This window comes from Macadamia integrifolia, chromosome 11 (genome assembly GCF_013358625.1).
Source record: "Macadamia integrifolia cultivar HAES 741 chromosome 11, SCU_Mint_v3, whole genome shotgun sequence".
Taxonomy (NCBI): domain Eukaryota; kingdom Viridiplantae; phylum Streptophyta; class Magnoliopsida; order Proteales; family Proteaceae; genus Macadamia; species Macadamia integrifolia.
Genome location: NC_056567.1, coordinates 19,332,086 through 19,353,286, shown reverse-complemented (window position 1 = coordinate 19,353,286; position 21,201 = coordinate 19,332,086). Strand labels below are relative to the sequence as shown.

At 36.7% G+C, this 21,201-nt stretch overlaps 1 protein-coding gene across 1 annotated transcript; it reads right to left on the bottom strand.

The window, feature by feature from the left end:
* Positions 1 to 2,475: 2,475 nt before the first annotated feature.
* On the bottom strand, positions 2,476 to 13,557 carry LOC122093781 (translation initiation factor IF-2, chloroplastic). The gene is made up of 12 exons (XM_042664257.1): positions 11,538 to 13,557; positions 11,363 to 11,395; positions 10,538 to 10,651; positions 10,215 to 10,364; positions 10,031 to 10,129; positions 9,875 to 9,937; positions 8,409 to 8,564; positions 8,184 to 8,249; positions 4,996 to 5,232; positions 4,182 to 4,457; positions 3,655 to 3,843; positions 2,476 to 2,913 (listed from the first exon to the last, which is right to left on the bottom strand). Exons 1-12 carry the CDS (start codon positions 13,053 to 13,055, stop codon positions 2,752 to 2,754), a joined length of 3,063 nt encoding a protein of 1,020 aa, XP_042520191.1. The 5' UTR covers positions 13,056 to 13,557; the 3' UTR covers positions 2,476 to 2,751.
* Positions 13,558 to 21,201: the final 7,644 nt, after the last annotated feature.

Below are 21,201 nucleotides of genomic sequence, written 5' to 3'. Positions count from 1 at the left end.
TTCTTTTCTTTTTTTTTTGGCTACCAAACACAGCCCAGTGACTCACAAATTCTTAACCTATTTCGGTGGAATTTTGAAGGGAATATGAGATTTATTGGGGCTCATAATTTTAACTTGTTTTCTTTGTTTTACTGTCCTTTCCTTTTTTGTTATTTAACCTATGTGTAGGACCCACACTCTTAATTTTCCCGCCCCATTTTTCTGGCGAACAAACAAACGGGGTTTTAAAAACTGGTGGTGTGAGCCAACTCAAATTCTGCTAACTTGAAGCATGAATCCTAAACCTTGAAATAAGGAAACTTGTAGTCTTAAAACTTAAAACATGAATCCTAAACATCTGAGCTGTATGGAAAGGTATAATATTTTTTCAGACTGATGAGTAGAAAGAAAGGGCTAAAACGGGAGGCAAAAGGAAATTCTAGGTGTCACCATAATTGGAGACAACTATGGTGGGTTCAGGTCCATCTCTGAGCCTAAATATAAGCCCAATTTTACTGTCTGCGCCTGGGGTTTAGGCTCACAATCGGCCCATCCTGCATTTAGGCCATTTAAATGTAGGGAAAATTGTCTCTGAACCGACAGCGTAGGCTGTGCCCATGTACAAGAGAATATTTTATTTATGGAAAAAATAACCAGTCTAGTGTTGTCTACGCTTAAGACACAAGTAAATGCTAAAAGATCATATTGCCCCACCCCCCCCCCTTTACTTCATGCATAGAAGATGTTCTTGTACGTCCTCCCTCATTGGTCCTATGTGCTAGTGTTGCCTACACCAGATTGGTAGGGTTCTTTTTCCCTTTATGTATTTTTTCTTTGTTTCAAAATAAAATAAATAAAATATTAGATGTATTTGGGCATAGCCTATGCTCAGAGAACCCTTAACACTTACACTTAAACTTAAACGTGGGAAGAGAAATACTAGGTGTAACCATAATTGGAGGCAACGACTTTATCACCATTTTCCATGGATCAATATGGATGGATGTCAATGATTCCATATGATATAGGACTTCTCACCCAATTTAAATCAAATTTTATTTTGAAACAAGCAAGAAGTTGTTAAAAAGTGTGTTGTTTAAAGTTTGGGAAAAGGCTCTTCCACTATTTCTCCAATCATGTAGACCCTTATATGCAAAACGTGAGGCACTTTCCTGTGCACCCATTGGGTTGCTGTGGGAGATATCAATACATGCAAGTGGCATGTAGATCCCCTCTCTTTAAACTTTTATAATTGAAGTATACCACTGACTATATTTTACCAAAAAATAAACTCCCCCCCCCCCCCCCAATAAAAAAATATATATATATATATATATATATATATTTGAACTCATTTTCTTACCCTAAAAGAAAAACTTTGAACTCATTTGTATGGCACATTCCATGTTTGTTTGGGGCTCAAAATTCACCCCACATGATAGTATGGGGTCTTCTGAAACATATACATAACCATGTCTACCTAATGGCATTTGGTGGGAACATGATTCTTCCATTGACAAGGTATCATATTAGGGGTGTTAATCGGTTTGGTTTTTGTGTATACAATACGATTCGATCCGATTCACATTTATTTGGCTGAAATCAAAACTGCACCATTTACTAAACAGTTGCACTTTCTAAAACTGCAACCGTTTAGTAAATGGTTTCAGTTCCACGATTTTTAAACGGTGTCGATTTCACAGTTTTAAACGGTTTTGATCGTTATTTATTCCATATGGTTTCAAAACAGTTAGTAATTGGTTTGCTAGTTTATTCGTATGCTTACTAAAATTTGCTTTTGTTGATAATGGTTTCAATCTTGTATCAAATTAAATGAAGCATTGAACAAGCAAGGATTTAACTACATACCTACATAATAGGAGTAAATTATTGAATAGACGGTTGGACAGCCTCTTTGGTCCTTAATTCTTCCCTAAATTAAACCGTTATGTTTTGTTAAAACAACCAAATATTTAATCGTTTTACAGGTTAATCAAATCGGTTTTGACGGTTTAAATGGTTTGATTTTCTCGGTGTCAATTCGATTTGACACCAACGGGTTAAAACTTAAAACCGACCTGACCCATTTAACTAATCGGTCTTAAACTTGAAACCAGAATTGAACCATTTACTAAATAATTTTGCGGCTTCAATGTAAACGACTCAGTTCGGTTTCGATAAACGGTTTCAGTTTCAAATTCACATATAACCCACCACAGATTGGATTCTTCCCATTTTAATATTAGGCATCTGAATTAGACCAGAAAAAAAGTATACTAAAGGCCAGTTTCAATAGTGTGACCCAAGGTTTGATCACAAGGCACCACGTAGCTGAAGTCAAAGTGTGCTTAATAAACACATCAATAGAAAATTGACAAGAAAAATAAACAGCTACTTATGGTCACAGGTGATAATACACAGTTATTCATCATTGAGACATTATTTTCTTTTCGTTCGTTTTGAATATGTAAACAGACAGAAAATAAAGACACATCATACAGAAGAATGGACAATTGCTATTCCATTGTGTTTGAAGCTGTTACAAAGTGTAGTTTGACATTGAATCATGCAGAATTTCAAATATATACCCCTTTACAAAAGAAGACCATTATCCAAAGTAGAACAATATGTACAGCACGGGTCAGATCCAGTGTACCAGCTAAGCATATGCAGATTCTAGCAGCGAAGTAGCACACATACCTAAAGAGGTCAAATATATTGTGATGCCAACAAGAAGCACATGAGATAATTGAGGCACTGAGTGTTTCTGGTTCACAATCCAACTCCTGCTCCAGCCAATGCAGCTGTCACTGAAGCAGATGCCTCCTCAAGAGTTCGCTTCTTCTGCACTGCGTTGAAGGCCTCAATTAAATCTCCAACCTCCCAATCATCAAAATCCTCCACACCAATACCGCACTCTAGTCCAGCATTAACCTACCCAAACAAGAGAATTGAGAAGGGGTCAACATACCTCCTTAGGATGGCAAAGAGAGAAATACCAAACAAGTTCATGATTAACAGGACCATCAGTAAAACCTCAGACCAACACCTATGTCATCTCCATTACTTTATTGAATTGGTCACGTGCACCAAGGACAATACCTGAACCAGTTGGGAGGGAGGTAAAAGGTTTTAGTGGGGAAGGAAAAAGAGGACATGGCCCAAGGTTGAGAAAAGATTTTACAACTCATGGTAAAAGACATGGGGAGTATATAATGGAGGCATCCATAGAGAAAGACAGATCCAACCAAGTTTAGGCCAAGGGTAAAGCATCTTCGTTTTTCTTTCTTTTTTTTCCCCCCCTTATAATAAAAAGAGCAAGGATTTAAAGAAATCGATGCCAAAGATCTGGCCCAGAGCATAATTCATGCCTAAACAGCTTTGGTAATTTTAACATCAGACCACCACCATAATTTCTACCCACTTTCTAACCATTCTAGGCCCTACAACCTTCCACCTGTAAGCGTGCCACTGCAACCTAGAATATGAAGCATGCAGCCAACTCCTAATCTATATAGTTTATTGACCTCCATAGTGGACCATCTATGCATCTAGCCACAGAATACAAACCTACCTCCATCTATAATATTTCTGTGAAGGTAAAACCTACTTACAATCGTACTCTCATGATATCTCAAGAGAAAATCCACTACAAGATTAGTTCTAGGCACATACCTCTTTCACCAATTCCCTCACTCTCCTCAGAGAATCAATAATACCAACATGGACTGTTTTCCCATTCCGAAGAATCCTAACACCACAGCCTTTCACCACTTTTCCTTCCACCACCATGCATCCAGCCACACGACCACTGCCACTACTGAAGGTCGCCCGGACTTCAGCTGCTCCAATTGGCACTTGTTCCTATCAAGATACAAGATCTCAATCGGAAATATTCATTGATAAAGATGGCAATATATGGTGTACAAGCAGCGACTAGCAAGCAATTAAATGGATAGCACTAAAAAAAATCTGTCAAATTTGAGATGAAGATTATAAGACAAAAAAAGGGGCAATTTTGATCTCTAAATCATGCCAAATTTTAGCATAGGAAGATGTAAATGATTAATCCACAGGATAACAGGTCAAAACCACATGCTTCTGTGCCATATGAGCACAGAATCTCCACCCTGTGGTTACCATTAATTACCCTTTGGGAAAGGAAACACTCAAAATGCTAATAGATTTGAGATTCCCCTAACCTCGACAGTCTTAAGGAGTCCCTCCATTGCATTCCGCATATCATCAATGAGCTCATAGATTACTCTGTACAGACGAATCTCAACACCTTTTTGGTCTGCATAACTCTTAACTGAACCTGGTGTTTTGACATTGAATCCCAATATAATGGCCTTACTAGCAACAGCAAGATCAACATCACTGTTGCTTACATCCCCTGTTGCTTGCAGCAGAAACTTCAAAGTGACATTATCCTGTGGAAGAACTAGAAGGGCTTGTCTGATGGCTTCAATTGATCCCTAGTAAGAAGAGAAAGGGAGGGGGGGGGGGGGGTTCAAGTTAGTAATGGTGGAAAGTATAAACAATCCAGATGGCAGAAGATGCACAAAAAACCCAAAGTCACTATCGGGTAGACTACAGATGGTCTACCAGCAACTATGCACATGCAGTTGTGGGGAGCATTAACAGGAAACTTTGGATGCTAACATTGGGCCTCTGAGATGACCTTAAGGATCAGTTCTATCAATTTTATTCCAGGCCTGGTCAGAGGTTGTGAATTTCACCATTTTCTTCTTTTCAGCACCCAAAGGGAATAAGAAGAAATGAAACTTGACAAGATGAAACAAATAGATCTATCTCATCATGTCAATGCTTCTCATTAGCAAATCCCTGTGTCTTACACCAACTGGTGATGTCGTCCCCTGCCCATCAATTAATAGATCATCTTCCTGGTTTCTCAGGTAGCAAATTAACTTTTCACTTGAACTGACTAGGATATGATAGTGAAAGGTATCCTGATGCGGATATTTGATTTTATATTTGTCAGGATATGTATACCTGAACATCGACCTTCATAACAATATTCAGCTGGTGTAAATCTACTCCAGAGAGCTTTCCTGCTGAAATCGCAGAAGCCCATGAAGAGAGAGTAACCTTCCCATCACCAGCTTTTTCTGATAAATGTTCATTTCGTAACAATTCTGCACGAGCCTCTGCCTTTTCACGTGCAACATCAAGTGACAAAACAACCTCAAATTCATCACCAGCAATTGGAACATTATTCAATCCAATGACCTGTGGCAGAACATGAGCATGCATGCAAATTTTACAATAAGGAAGTTGAATGGACAGGTCTGGAACAAAAAGGACGGAAAGCAATATGCAAAGCTGCATCCTAAAAGAAGAATAAAAATGTTGGTTTGGGCAGCCCTTAAGATATAAGTTCTACTCATTAAAGTTAAGAACATAACCCTACAAAATTGACAAAACACTTTTTTTTTTTTTTTAAGTGAAAACAGAGTTGAGAATATATCGCAAATATCTAATTTTTGAAAAAGTACCAACTTCCTAATACCTAGGAAACTTGTTGATAATATTAATTTTTTCCCCATATTGTCCAAAGAATAATGGATTTGAAAAGCACAAAAGTGCCTTGAAATCCACCTTGTCACCTATGCAGTGCCTTGACAACTATGGTTGAAAGGTCTAATCATTTCTAAAGGTTGAACTACAATTTAATTCAAGATTCATTTCTAAAGGTTGAACTACAATTTAATTCAAGATCTTTGTGACATCATCCCAACTCAAGATTTTCTCACAAGCCTCCTCTCAGTAAATAATAGAGCCCAATTTCTTGCTACCTAATTAGTGATACTTCAAAGTTCTAATAAGGTGTATTCTCCCAGTCAATGAAACACAGAGAGATAGCAGGACCTCTGTTTTGTGGCTCCTGATCTAAGCCTGAGAGGCTGAGCCTCAGATTAAAGCCTTGTTTAGCCCAACATGAACCAAGATGTTGTTGACTCAACCACTAAAAGTTCAGTCCATTAGTGAATATCGTATCCAGCATATATATTACACATAAATTTCAAGTAATTTATTCCAAAAGTCAAAAGCAAGGATCAGTACTTTCTGATTTCTTATGTATTTTGGCTGGCAGGCTTTGGTCTGTGCACCTTACTTTTAAGACAGAATCAACTCAATCCTGATTATTCCTACCACTCCTGCTAGAAACCTATGTGCAGAAAAAATTATTCAGATTCTCGGACCCAGATACCATTGAAAAATCCCTAGTGCAAATGTACCATACAAACTCAAATCAATAAATATAGTTTCTTCACTTCTCCCATGTTTATTTCATTAAGATAATAAGCCAAAATTATTTCACTTAATGAAAGTAAACATCAACCTAGTTTTGATATCAGAAGTCTTTATTGCAGAACCAATTCCAAATTCAAGCATATGGAATTGTTGACAAAGAAATCAATTCAAGTAATGCTCAGTTGTTCAAGCATATAGACAAGTCAAGTTTTTTCTTCCCCCACTCCAACCCTGTTTCAGCTTTCACCACCCATTTTGTAGTTTCCTCTAAAATGATTTCCACATGAATCAATCACCAAACAATTCCAATAATAAAGTGTCATTGCAACAAATATGGTGAAAGTTCCAGGATAATAATCACTTCAATTATCACAATTGCTCAAAAAAATAATTTTTCCATTGCATGGCACCTCTATATAAGTACTTTGTATTAATTAAACAAGAAAAGGATCACAATTGTTTCTACCAGGGACCTTTTGAAATGATATCAAGGATTCCACAAGTTGGAAAAGTTATCAGAAGGAAAAAGTGGGCAGGGGGACTAAGAAAGCACTCAACTCAACTAAGCCTTTTCCCAATTCAATGAGGTGTCAGAAAATCCTTTCTATCACAGGAATCAAGTTAAAAACAATAAGCAGCTAAAGATGTCTTTTCTTTCTCATAGGATTTAAGAAAACTCAAAACTAAGTCCAGAAAAGTGTATAAACCAAGAAATAGATTTTGAATGTTACTTGGGGTGTGCCATTCCTAAAAGTGTGAATGGTAAAATTCAAATTTTAAATTCTAGATAGTGTCACCTAAGAAAATGCATTACATTTTAATGTCAAGGCACCATTCCTAAAAATGTTAAGCATTCACAGGAAATAAGTTTCTGGATTGATAGTTCAAAAAATTAATCCAGGATTGGAAGGGGAGAGCGGGAGGTGGAGGGAGGGAAGGAAGGAAGATCCATGGAAAAGATAAAGTAAGCTCTGCAGACTGCAGAAGTTCTCTATCAAGATCTATCAATAGGCTACAATGACCATACCTGTTATTATCATTGTATTCAACTTCTACAAAATTAACTTAGATGATGACAAGGGGACAGAACAGGTAGTTGCTTATACAGTAATCAAGTTGAAGTTCTGAAAGCCAGTTTGCTCCAGAAAAGTAAAGAATGCAGATTAAAAGCGTTTAAGGAAGATAATTGTTTTTTTGTGAAAGCTATTTGAATGTGTTCCCATCATTCCTGGTATACTCAGTGATGGGATCCTACATCGCTGGGAAAATCAGGAAAACCAGGAGCACTTTCAGGGAGAATTCAAAAACTGCACCGTTATATACTCTTGTCCTAAAATCCAGTCTGTCTCACTGACCTGTTATCGAGATTGGGTGGTGGTTTAACAAATCAAATGTCAGGCCAGACTATTAAGCTTAATACCTCGAGTACGCTAGTAAGCTAATTTATACTAAACAAAGCAAGATTTAAAACAATATAAGCTATATTGCAATTTTAAATCATGTAACGATATAATCTTTAAGGGGAGGATAGTTGTGTTGCGTTCTGAATGAAAGCATAATGGTCATTTTTTTAATGACAAGAACATACATATAGCAGAACAATAAATGCGTGGTGGGTGGATAATGGTTCAAGCTACCCATGTTGAATGAAAGTTTGAGTTGTTATACATATAGAATCAAAAATAGGCATAAGGGTTGTTAAACCATTTCAGGGGCACAGTGAAAAGTCAACTGGTTCAACCAACAGGGCTGACCCAAGTTTCAGACCAGTAACACCCACATAGTTCACAGAAAATGGGGAAAACTCAGAGAGATGGCGGCTCCAAAAAGTAAAAAATAAGGGGAAGGGGGGTGAAAGAAGAAGAAGATCAAGACAGAACAAGAACCTAATTATTGCCAAGCAAAAGGAGCAAACAAAATGAAACCTGCACGGCTGTAGATGGCCCAGCATCATCAACACGATTCCCACTATCATCAAATAAAGCCCGCGCCTGAAGAGCCAAAATCAGAATAGTTAACCGAAGGTGGACAATAAAAACCAAACCGAAGTACGAATTAGATCATCCCTGATTTAATCATCTAATAAAAAGTTGCAACAAATTTTGTCTTAAAAGAAGAGAAGGGATTCCCAATGATGCCCACTGACTAACCTTTCCAAAGGCTTCACCACAAACTACTACATCTCCTCTTTTGAGGGTACCATTCTGCACGATAAATGTGACTACAGGTCCCTTTGATTTGTGAAGGCCCGCTTCAATGACAGTTCCCTTGGCATTTCTATGAGGATTGGCCTTCAGTTCTTGCAACTTCAAAAAATAAAGCCACGGAAAGAATTAGACTGTAGGAATCAGAAAATGAGTCCAGTTCTTGAATGTAGAAGTGATATGGTCCACAAAAATCTTAGGAGATTTTATTCCTGTCTCATATTTCTGAGATTCTGAGAAAAAAGTTGTTAGTCGGTAAACTACACCTCTATACTGAGTTACCAGTGCCATGTTGTGAGGACGACATGATAACCATGCCATCCATCACACAAGGAATAATCTTAGGTTTGGGGACAAGGTAAATTCCCTTTGGCTCAATGCTGGACCTTTTCACTTTTTATACCACCAGCTGAAACTTTAAATTGCATAGTTAGAAAGTAATACGGAAAAGAGAAGTTTGTTGCGCCACTTTCATACTAAAAGTTGAAATTTTTTCCATCTAATAAATAATATGGCCTATCCAGGCTGCAAATTAAGCTGCTAAATGGATGATTCTTAGGTCACCCAGATTTCAGTGAAAGTTGACTCACCTGCCGCATAAATGTACATTTTTGTCTATCTTTGCTAAGGAACTGATGTCGAAGTATCATATAGATAAGCTATGTGCAGCAGACATGATGATGTTGAGATGGTTGTGCGGCAAAACTATGAAGGATAAAGTAAGGAACGAACATATTAGACCTGACGTGCGAGTTGTCCCTATCCATGATAAGCTCCGAGAAAATCGTTTGAGGTGGTACAGCCATGTTCAATGGAGACTTGGGGATGCACCAATAAGGAGTAATCTGATTCAAATTGAAGGAACTAAAAGAGCTAGGGGCAGGCCTAAAATGACCACAAAAGAAGTAGTGAGCAAAGACATGCATAGTTTAGGACCTTAGGTCTGGTCCCAAGTATGACCTCGAATAGAGCCGATTGACAAGGAGGGCACGGACCGATGTAGCTGAACCCATTTAACTGAGATTTTACTGATTTTCTGGTGTTGTGATTCTTTCCTTTTACCTTTCTTTTCCTATTTTGTCTTTGTGCGGATCCATGTAGCAGATAGCATTAAGTTGGGATAAGGGCCATCAGGCTGAGGTTGTTGTTGTTGTTTAAGAGACTGATGTACTAAAATTCATACAATTATGTGTTTCTATATAAACATAAATAGAAAAAGGAAAATCATGTTTATGCATTAGGATCAACATCTACATAGTCATTAAAGATTAAACAATGAGAACTTTGCCATAGAGAGACCAAATTCAGCCCACCGCAGAGACAGGCCATGCAGCATGGACAAAAAATATCAAAGCAAACATGTTTGCAACCTAAATAACAGAGAATGAAAAAAGACAAAAGGTTCGCTATACCTCTGCCACGAGCATGACAGTTTCCATCAATTCATCCACATTCTCCCCTTTTAGTGCACTGATCTGATCGAAAAGATAAATTATGTATCAACGCACCACAGAAGTTACAATATGGATTATGGTCTGAAAATGGCTTTTCTTTAGAGGAACAAGAACCTGAACCATTGGGGTTTCACCACCCCAGTCTTCTGGCATTAGACCAATTGCGGAAAGTTCTTGCATGACTTTTTCTGGATTAGCTCCATCCTTGTCTATCTGAGACAAAAGAACAGCTAAGATATCAGAGTCAGCAAGTCTGGAAGGAGATATTCAATAAACACCACAGAATAAATGAATGTACCTTGTTTATAGCTATCACAATCGGCACTCCAGCTGCTTTTGCATGAGCAATTGCCTCATTTGTTTGAGGACGGATCCCGTCATCAGCAGCCACCACAATGATGGCAATGTCTGTTACCCTTGCCCCGCGTGCTCTCATTGCACCAAATGCCTACATGAGAGGATGTAGTACAATCAGCATGCCAATTCCAGAAAATATATCTTTAACCTAAAAGTACTTTGACAATTGGAAGTTTAGGGACGATTGAAGGGAAGGGGAGAAGCAATATTTCAACAGCAAAGAAACCATATGCCAAAAATGGAAATGGCACTACAAGGGATTACCTCATGCCCAGGTGTATCAAGAAAAACACATGGCTGAGACTTGCCATCGACAGGAACAAGCACCTTATATGCACCAATTCCTTGTGTTATTCCACCTGCTTCAGAGGCAGCTACCTGTGAAAGCCTACTAGTCAGATTTAGTCAAAGAAATTTTATGCAATGCTGGGAATAGAGCACGTTTTCAGTAAAATGGTGAAACTACAAGAGACCCACTACAAAAAGTATAATGGCTTTCTAGCAAAAAAAATAGATTTGGAGAAAAGCAAAGTGCTTGGACTGATAACAACTCAACAAGACAATTAACATTTTCTATTAAGTGAGGTTTTAGGGGGGGAAAAAAGGTTAATGAAGAATCTTATATTGCAAACAGAAGTTGATAGATCAGAAAGATTCCATCATCTGATGAGACTTGCTGTTGTCCTAATTCATAGCAACAAAATATGCACTCCATTTTCAGTATTTTGACCATGTCAAACACATACTGAATTTTTCCAACAAAATACCTTAAGTTATCTGGTATATTTTGTTTTCTGTTCTATACCCTTTTAGATTAATTTCACAAATACAAGGATATCGGAATTACATTCTACATGACACCATTACATGAAACATGTTTCCTGACAATTATGATCCAATATTATATTAATAAAATTTAGAACCACGTTGCCATTTGACTTGGTAAGATTTACAACCACATTGGCATTTGACATTGCATAGACTCATGCCTATTCATATTTATCTATCACTGAAAATGCATAGGAATAGAAAAGTGTACCCATTACCAAAATTAAATACCAATGCAAGTATGATTAAGTTTCAAAATACCTTGCTCTTTCGAATATAATCCAAAAGGGTCGTCTGCCAAGCGAATAACATCAAGCACATATTAGCAAAACCAATCTTGATATCAGGAAATATAATTTTCTGTATAAATCAGAAGTACTAATATGAATAAAAATCTACATCAAATCAAAATGGAGGAAATATTACTAAGTTCTACCTTTCCATGATCCACATGACCCATTATAGTAAGAATTGGTGGCCTATCTTCTAGCTTGTCCAAGTCTTCCTCATCAAGAATTTCCTTCTTTTTTGCCATTTCTTCCACTCTAACAGGAGCAGCATCCATAACTTCTACGCCATACTCATTACAAACCATCTTTACCATGTCTTTGTCCAAAGTCTGAACCCCATCAGGCTTTATCCCTTTCGAGTATAGATACCCAAGAATCTCACCTTCACTTATAGCTAAGTTGTATGAAAGGTCCTCTGTCAACATACCCCCTTCTCCTACCTCTAGAATTTCTACTCTTACAGGGGCCGCATCCTTAGCTGCCTGGAGCCTAGCTGCCTTTCGACTTGCTTTACTCCATTTCCTTCCTTTCCTCATGGAAGGGGCACCAGAAATAGATACATTAAGCTCCAACGTCTCCTCATCGGTAATCTCTGCATCAACCAAACGCCTCCGTATTCCCCCAGCTGCACCAGTTTTCTTACGGTACTCATCTTTGATCTTCCCTGATGCAGGCTTCTTCATCGGTTTTGGAGGGGCTAGAACTGCTTGAGCAATCAGGGGATCAACCACTGGCTTCTTGGATGCAAACTTATCAATTAGTATTGTCTTTCTTTCTCTATTTTTTGATCCAGTGTCAGAACTGTCAGTAACAGAAGGCTTTGGAGCCACACCAACATCCTTCAAAATTACAGGTTTCTCAGTTGCAGGAGTCACTGAAGGCTTTGCGTGTAAACTTGGTTGAACTCTTGGTGGTGGCTGAGGAGGTCTTAAAGTAGCACGTGGTTCAGCTTCCTCTTTCTCTTCCTCCCTCTTCTTGAGATCTACAGTAGGAAACTCAGTAGTCTTAGGAGATCCCTTAACCACCTTTTGTACAGTTGCAACGGGGTTTCCTTTCCGCCACACACTCTTCAACGTCTTAGATTTTCGAACATCTGTTGAATTTACTCGCTTACTCACTTTTGAGCTTGTGTTTGTACTAGGTGTTGGTTTCCCCTCAAACACCTTCTCTTTGCCAATATCAGACTTCTGCGGACTAGTGGTTTCAAGTTTCTCTGCCTTCTCCAACACCTCTCCAAGTGACTCAATTACATTACTTATCTCCTCCTCATCCTTTGATTTCTCATCATCTGAATCTCTACTGGGTTTTTTCCAGGGCATTGAATTGCCTGAATTAACGCCTATAAAAGAGACAGCCTTGGGCTGAGATTTTACAACTGGTTTGGGAGATGGCTTAAGATTGAGAACAAGATCAGCATCCTCATCTTTACTCCCTCTATAAGTTGATTCCAAGGAAACCGAATTTCCCAGTTCTTCAACTAAATCTGTAGTGACCATACATTTACATATAGAAACATAACCCCATCTCTGCCTACCCGCAAAACTAACAAAATCAGTTCCCTTAATTACCGAAATTCTCCGAACCAATGAGGGAGAAACCTCAAAATGAGAGGAAGAACTCGCTCTCACGCCTCCCAAACTTGCCAGGGAAGCCAGAGAAGCCATAGTTTCTACAGAGACCCCAGGAGGGCATCAACCCAATAAAACAATGCCCACTAAACTCTTCAATGCACTCCCCTACAACAAATTGTATTCACCACAAAATATTAACTCAGCTAATTCAATCAACAAATATTCCCCACCAGTTAGATAAACTACGCTGTTAACCTCCCCAGAAACCCTAGTTTTTGCTTCTCCAGAAGGAACAGAACAATCAAACGTGAAGCGTAAAAGAAATGTAATGATACATAGAGAGAGAAGAAAACCCTTTGTCGCTATAGAAGTCTTACCTTTATAGGATATGAGGTTTTGGGTTTCTGCAATCTATGGATTGGAAAAAAATTGAGAGGTTCTAACGGCAAGTGAAGGAGAGGAAGGGTATGTGGGAGTTAAAACTTAAAAGCTCTGGACCTCAAAGAAGTCTGGACCTCAAAGAAGTCTCCTCTGTGTAAAGTGGCTTGTGTGGCTGTTTCTCCTCTTGTCAAATTTTTTGTGATAAGGGGGTGATAACTGATAAGGTTTCTTCATGGCTTCATTAGATTTCATGATTTTTTCATCTTTTCTTTTCCCTCTCGTCCTTTGCATTGAAGGGATGGGATTCTCACGTGTTAATAATTTTGCACGTGTGAGATTGAGTGATGGTCTGATGGATCCGGCTCTTCTCCTAAGGGTCCATCGCCCGAGTCTTGTCCATAGCTAGCAAGCACCACGTATTCGTACGAGGATCCAATGGTTCTCAATACCTCGCTTTTTGTGCCTCTATTAGGACCCGTTTGGTATCGTTTCTGTTCTAGAAACGTCGTTTCGTGTAAAAAACGAATATTTCAGTTTCTGTGTCAAAACGCAGTTTTTAAACGAAAAAATAGTGTTTCAAAATTTCAGATTTTTATCGGGATATTTTTTTTTTTTTTTTTGTAAAATGGAACGAAACTGGGAAAATGGAACTGTCCAATCTCGTTTTTTTCAGTTTTTTTTTTTCACTTTTTGTTCCAAAAAAAGAGAAACGGACCATAAGTGCACCAAACAAAAGATTCCGTTTTTTCGTTCCAATAGAACAAAAAACTCCAGAAACTTTTTTTTAGAACGATACCAAACGGGCCCTTAATGTTTCATTCTCCATGCCTCTTTTCAAAGTATTGAATCTTCACTTGAACACATGGCATTCATTCATAAGACCATAGCCGATCTGACCGATGGATGCTCAGGAGAAAAGCCGAATCCTGGTCTGATGGCCCAAATACTTCAGTGGTCACTGTTCAGCATATTTTCCATGTCATCCTTTTGGTCCAGACAATCGTGCCAAGTGTCAAGAATCTCATGATTGTTCTAGGAGCTAGTGCTGCAATTTTAATAGGCAAGAGGCAAGCGGCAAGCGGCAAGCGGCAAGCCCAAGCTTAAGCCCAGCATTGTCGGCTTGGGTGGGCTTGCTGGTTTTAAACGGTTTTGGGAATGGAACTGCAACCACCATTTGATGGTTGTTAATGCATCTTTGAGATTGGTGTTACATTATGAGGATTAAGGTTGTCAATTGATCGGTTTGGTTTGATTTTGGTTGGGTTATATTAGTTTCAATTTGCTACTAAATCGTTAAAGAGGTTTTGGTTTTGGCCAGTTTCAGTTTTTTATCAGTTTTTTGTTATTTGTTTGTAATCGGGCTACTATCAAGTTCTATTTACTCCGATTTTCGTTTTACATGTAAACGCAAAGGCAATCAATAAAGTAAAAATGTGTTTATTGGATTTTCGGTTTTTCATTGGGTGACTATCAGTCCAATCTTGGTTTTATTATATGGTTCAATTTGCTTTTTGGTTTTGGTCAGTGCATTCAATCGGTTCAATTTGGTTTCATCTCTACCAAATTCATAATACCTAAAAATCTAAAATGAAACAAAACCAGTAATGATTTGGATTGATTTGGGTTGACTGATCATTTTCGACCAAACTGGTCAGTTCTTAGTTCTTACTAAACTTTGATACCGGTAATGTGAATGGACTAATCATCCATAGCCTACCTTCCCATATAACTCAATAAGGGGTGTCAATTTGAGACCGTAACAAAAAATGGGATCATAATCAACTTATTAAAAATCATAATTGCTCCATCCATTAGTTTATTGGGTTGTTTTGATTTTAAGCTTGAAGGTTTTTAAATAATCAGTTCGGTTAGGTATTGGTCTGAGTAAACAGACGGTTCGAAAACCAAAATAACCAGTGAGAATTGAACCAGACCGATAACTATTATAATTTATATTTAGATGCCTATTTAGGGTGATTGTTATTTTTCATTGTTCTTCCAAAATGTACGTTGGATGATGAAATCAATGTTGTTGAAATGTAACTACCCAACCATCTAACAAAGATGGTGACACAACCATTTCTCTCGTCTAAGAAGTAAAGGAAGAGAACTTATGCATGGTTTCTAGTTTTAAGAATCAGGAATCGAATATATAAATTGATTGATTCAAATAGGAATTGGTTGTGACTAATCTTGGATCTAACCAATTCATACCAAAAAAAAAAAACCCAGATTTGCTATTTTTTGGATTCGATGGGCGATTCTAGGGTTATTTAGATAGGAATTAGTAGAGACAAATCCCATCTTTTAAAACCTTATGCATGATGGAATAGGAATTGGATCAATTGAAATTCAATGATGGTAGGTCTAGGACATAATATATGAAGTATGGGGTTGAATTTGTCATGAAAAAAAAATCCGATAGGAACCATTTTATTTGAACTCAAGAAGAACAATGTCCTAAAATAGAGTTGATATATGAATGATTGTTTAACAAAAAACATAATGAAATTAATATTACTTTTGGAGATTTAAGTTCATCATGATTGAAAGAGTTGTAGAAAAAAAATTGTAGATATTGTTGAATTCTTTGTAGAAAATGATTACAGATGATCGCAACATGATGAAGCCACTAGAATTTTCAAAGATCTCACGAGTAATAAGGATGCTCAACCCATTTTGGCAGGTATACTACAAATCTGATATTTTAAATTTCTAATTTCCTTTGCTTGTGTGACCATGAGATATTTAGATCTCTAGGTTGGAGATAATCAACCATAAAATCCAACATCAAGTAAGATGCTAGCACCTAATGTACATATTCAAAATGCCCCTTGGGGCTACCTTTATAATTACTAAAATGCCCCTAAATAGGAAATAGGGAACATTATTTAAAAAATAAAATAAATCAGATTTTAGTTTTGCAAAAATAGAAAATAAATAATCTTTTTTACACTAATAAATAAAAACTATTGTTTACTAAATTATTTTGATAATAAACTTTTTTAAATGACAATTTATAAGTATGTGTACACTTCTGTAGTTGTTAATTTACTAAAAATTGAACATTATTTAATAAAATCGTAAGTTACATACACGAGATCCTTTTTATGGATAGATTTTACAAACCTTATATATATTAACCATTAAAAGATTAATCCTTATGTCTCTCGTAGTCTCAACAATTTTGACTTGCACATCTCAAACCCATCATATTCAATAATACAGACGTAAAGCATGTAATGCATCATGATATCGTGGTCAAGCCAATGACCACAAAGTGACTCACTTGATTGATCATCAACAAAATAAATCCAGTAACCATCATAGTAGTTATCATCCATTGAGAACAAACAAAACATTATAATTGAGTATATCCAAACATTAAAAGAATAATTCAAAGAATAATATATAATTTATTTACAAAATAAAATAAATAATCCAAAGAACATGAACACTAAATGGAATGACCTAGGACACGAGTTCACTAGAGCCATCACGCTTGTATTTTTAGAAGAAGGAAAAAAAAAAAAAAAAACTCCAGAGGTCTTAAATTGTTTAACAAAAGCATAATAAAATTTAGGGTAATTTACAACGCCACCCCCTGGAGAATGCTAATATTATAAGGACACCCCCTCTCTTTCACCAAATTGGACTCGGACCCCTGCCTTCAGTCAACATTACAGAATATACCAAGAATGTTGATATCAGCAGTTCATATTTTTTTAAAATACCATTTTACCCTTAAAAATAGGGGAGTGCCGAAATTGCCCTTAAAGATTTTATTCCCAAAATCGATTGAAGAAGAAAACCTAACTCACAACCTAACTTTGAGCAGTGAATCAATAAAGTATGGAGACAAGCAGCCCTTAGAGCATGGATTGAACTAGTTGGAGGGGACGAAGAGTACTTTCAATTCTTCAAAAGGCTAGAAGAGCGGAACAGAGAAACATCAGGAAAAAAAAAAAGGAGAAAAATCAGAGAAAGAAAAGAAACTCAGCTCTACTTTCAGCTGAACCGGGACGAAGCACAGAGAAAAAACATAGAAAAAAAAAAACTTCAGCCGAACCTGGTGGAAAAACAGAGAGAGAGAGAGAGAGAGAGAGAGAGAGAACCTTAGCACGGCAAAACTCGCCGGCGACTGTCCTGTTTATCTTGGCTGGAACTCATCTGAACCTTTGGTAGAGGAGAGAAGGAGAATGAAATGGTAAAAAAGTAAAGAGGGGTATTTTGGGATAATGAAAATGGGTAACTTACCAGTGTTTTACTCATAAGGGCAAAAACGTCATTTCAAAGCATTTTGTAACACTGACTGACGGCAGGGGGTCCGAGTCCAATTTGGTGAAAGAGAGGGGGTGTCCCTATAATATTGGCATTCTCCAGGGGGTGGCGTTGTAAATTACCCTAAAATTTATGTACTTTTTGGAAATTTTAAGTCTGTCTTTATTAAAAGAGTTGTAGAAAACGATTTTACATCTTTCTAAACTAGTAGGAAAGGATTATTATAGATAATCGCATCATGATGAAATCATTATAATTTTTCTAGCTATCTCATAAGCAATAAGGGTGCTCAGCTCAATTGGGAAGGTATAATATAAACTTGATATTTTAAGCTTCTAATACCCTTTGTCTATGTGACCCTGAGATATTTATATCTTTGGGGTGTCGAGACAAGTAGCTATAAAGTCCAACCTCAAGTGAGATATAAGCACCTAATGTCCATATTCATAATGCTCTTTAGGTTTACCTTAACGATTACTAAAATGCCTCTGAATAGATAATAGGAAATAAAAATACAAAGTTGTCTATTTTAAAAAACAAATAAAAATTGATTTTCTAAAAATAAAAAATATATATATATTTTTTACATTAATAAATAAATAAATAAATTACTATATCATTTTGATGATAAATCTTTTCAAAATAGCAGTTTGAAGGTACGCGAATACTTTTGTAATTGTCAAGTCATTGGCAATGGAACATTAGTTTTTTTTTTTTAGTTAACTAAGGTGTATGGGCCTGCTTACACACACCTTGACTAGTCCTCAAGGAGACTAGCGCAGTAACCCACCACCATGGTCTCCACTTAAATCGTAGATACACATATGGCGAATCGAACCTAAGATTGTGTGTTTATCCACATATTCCCCCATTCGCCTTAACTATCTGGGCAACCAACCGATGGGTCAATGAAACAATAAGATCAATACTCAAAGTATACGAGGTCTTTCATGGATTGATTCCACATACCTTATGTGTATCGACTATCAAGAAACTTATATTATGTCTCCCATAGTTTGACCCATTTTGACTTGCAACTCTCAAATACATCACAGTCCAACAATGCACATGTAAACATACAATGCATCGTGATAGGTGCGGTCAAGCCAAAGACTACAAAGTGACTCATTCAGATGATCATCCACAAAATTAGCCATTAATCTAATATACCAAATAACAATAGTACTATCTAATAATTTCATAAGCCACAAAATAAACATGTCACATGTTACAAAATGAAAACATAAATGCTCGATAATAATGTGAAAAATAATATAAATAAATATGTGTCGGGTCACAAAATTAAAACGATTTTTACTTGTTGATATTAGTAAAAATAAGACCACAAATTTAAACAAGCATGTGATATGTCATATTGAATGTGACAACAAAAATGTGGCATAGATATTTATGTGTGTGATATGGTTATAGCATTGATTGTGAGGAATAAATAACTTTTTTTTTTTTAACTACAGATGTGTGGAATTTCATCAACAGATATGCGAAATTCCATAACAAGTTATGATTATATTATTTATAGAACATATTATATTGATAAAATCATAAATTTTTGTGCCAAATGAAAAAAGCTAAGATCTATTGTTTTGTTTCACTCTATTTTTTTGTTAACCAAGGTTTTCGGGCTAGCTTACACTCACCTAGATTGATCCTCAGGGAGACTAGCGCAGCAACCCACTGTCACGGTCTCCACTTAAATCACATATGTATAGATGGGGAATCAAATCTGAGACCGTACGTCTATCCACATAATTCCCAATTCGCCCTAACCATCTGGGCAACCCATGGATGAATAATTGTTTTGCTTCACTCATACGTGCACATATTCATAAAACGATTGACAATATGTTGATGGATATCAAAATAAATTTTTATAACAATTGATAATACTAGCTATAATGGCTTGTCTGTGATCTTTTTATAAGAATATAAAAAATTCCATTTTATGCAAAGATTAGTTTTTTCATAGTTTGTGCTAGGGGTGTCAATCAGTCTGGCTGGGCCTATATATCTTTGGATTGTGACCTATCTATTTAAGGAATGACTTTGTCTCGGTTGGTCTCGGGGCATGCTCGATTGGGTTATGGGCTTTAATCGGATTTCTCCTAATCAGGCCTTAATCAGAATAATATACAAAAAAAAACCTTAAATGGATCCTAATAGGTCTTTAATTATCTTAGATTTAAGTAACTATAATACATTTTATTAAATCATCAACAATTTAGAAAATATATTATACTTAATTACAATGAATAATTGATAAAAATATCAATATAAACGCTATTCTATTAAAAAGAAAAAAGAAAATCACGATATACATATGAACGATCAGGCTAAACATGTCGGGTTGAGTTAGGCTTGTAAACGGGTTGGACCGATTGAGCTTAACCTTTGCACCATATACTACCTATTTATAAATGGGCCGGGTCTAAGCCTAACATGTTTAATAATCGATGTAGACCGACAAATCTTTATACGATCGGGCTCAGTCAGTTGAATCAATGCGGGGTTGGTACTGACACCCGTAGTTGGTGTTGTGCTTGTGCCTTGATTTTAATCTCAAAATAATTGTAGTTGGAGATTATGGAACTTCTATTTTTGTAAGGTTCTAAGTAATGCAACCAGAAAACAATTGTGAGAAAGTTTAATCACTACATTTGGAAAGTAATTATTAATAGAGAAATTAGTGTGAGGAGCACTTGGTAGTGGATGTGTCAATATGTTATCTCCTTCATCTTATCCATGTTGTGTATATGCACTTTCACTTGCAATAATTGTTCATAATTTGGGTCTAAATTTTCCATCGACATTTTTAATTTGCATTATCCAATTCACCCCCTTATGGATTGCTATATCGATCTAACATTTATTACTTTGGTGACAAAGTGAATTGCAACCGTATCCACTTGTTGTATCGTATAATAGTTCAAATGCGATGGAATTTTTTGGATAGGTGAACTTGCAAACTCCTTGCTTATATGTCAAATTCCATTACAAGGAGAGTTGATAGTGAAAAATAATAAACTATTAAAAAACAATCTTAGAGTATAAAGAGGATGCATGGGCTACGAGAAGATGAAGGATACATGAGAGGATATGTCATTACATAGAAAGCTAAAATACTATAAAAAAATACTCTGCCTCAGGAAGTGAGGTCTTGTGATCAAAACTTCGTCGCTGCATAATTTATTGGGGCCACTCGCTTGAGGTTTGCTATGGCCCAGAAGCTCATGGTTCATATGTGGCGCGGGGGTCATGTACGAGCCCAGGGGGATTTAGTCGGCCTAAAGTCGAATACCCCTCCTGTCTACAAAAAAAAAAAAAAGGAGGGAGATCGCTACCGTGTTATGTGGCCCCAACACCAGCTTGGGGACATCGAACAAGAGTGGAATTTTTCATTTCACAGGGGTAAGGCGGTCATTTTACCCTTATTGTGTCTAAATGCAAACTCCACGCAGCCTAGCTAACCAATTTCTTTTTTTACATTATTATTAGGAAAATTTTCTCATAACACCCTTAAATTTAAAATTTGTGTGATGTAACTCTCTTGTTTTGTAAT

Excerpts from the sequence above, each read along its gene's own strand:
- LOC122093781 (XM_042664257.1), bottom strand. The coding sequence starts at position 13,055 with ATGGCTTCTCTGGCTTCCCTGGCAAGTTTGGGAGGCGTGAGAGCGAGT. Across the intron at positions 10,130-10,214 it reads TTGTGATAGCTATAAACAAG|ATAGACAAGGATGGAGCTAA; the intron begins GTACATTCATTT and ends CTTTTGTCTCAG. Across the intron at positions 4,458-4,995 it reads TTATGAAGGTCGATGTTCAG|GGATCAATTGAAGCCATCAG; the intron begins GTATACATATCC and ends TCTTCTTACTAG.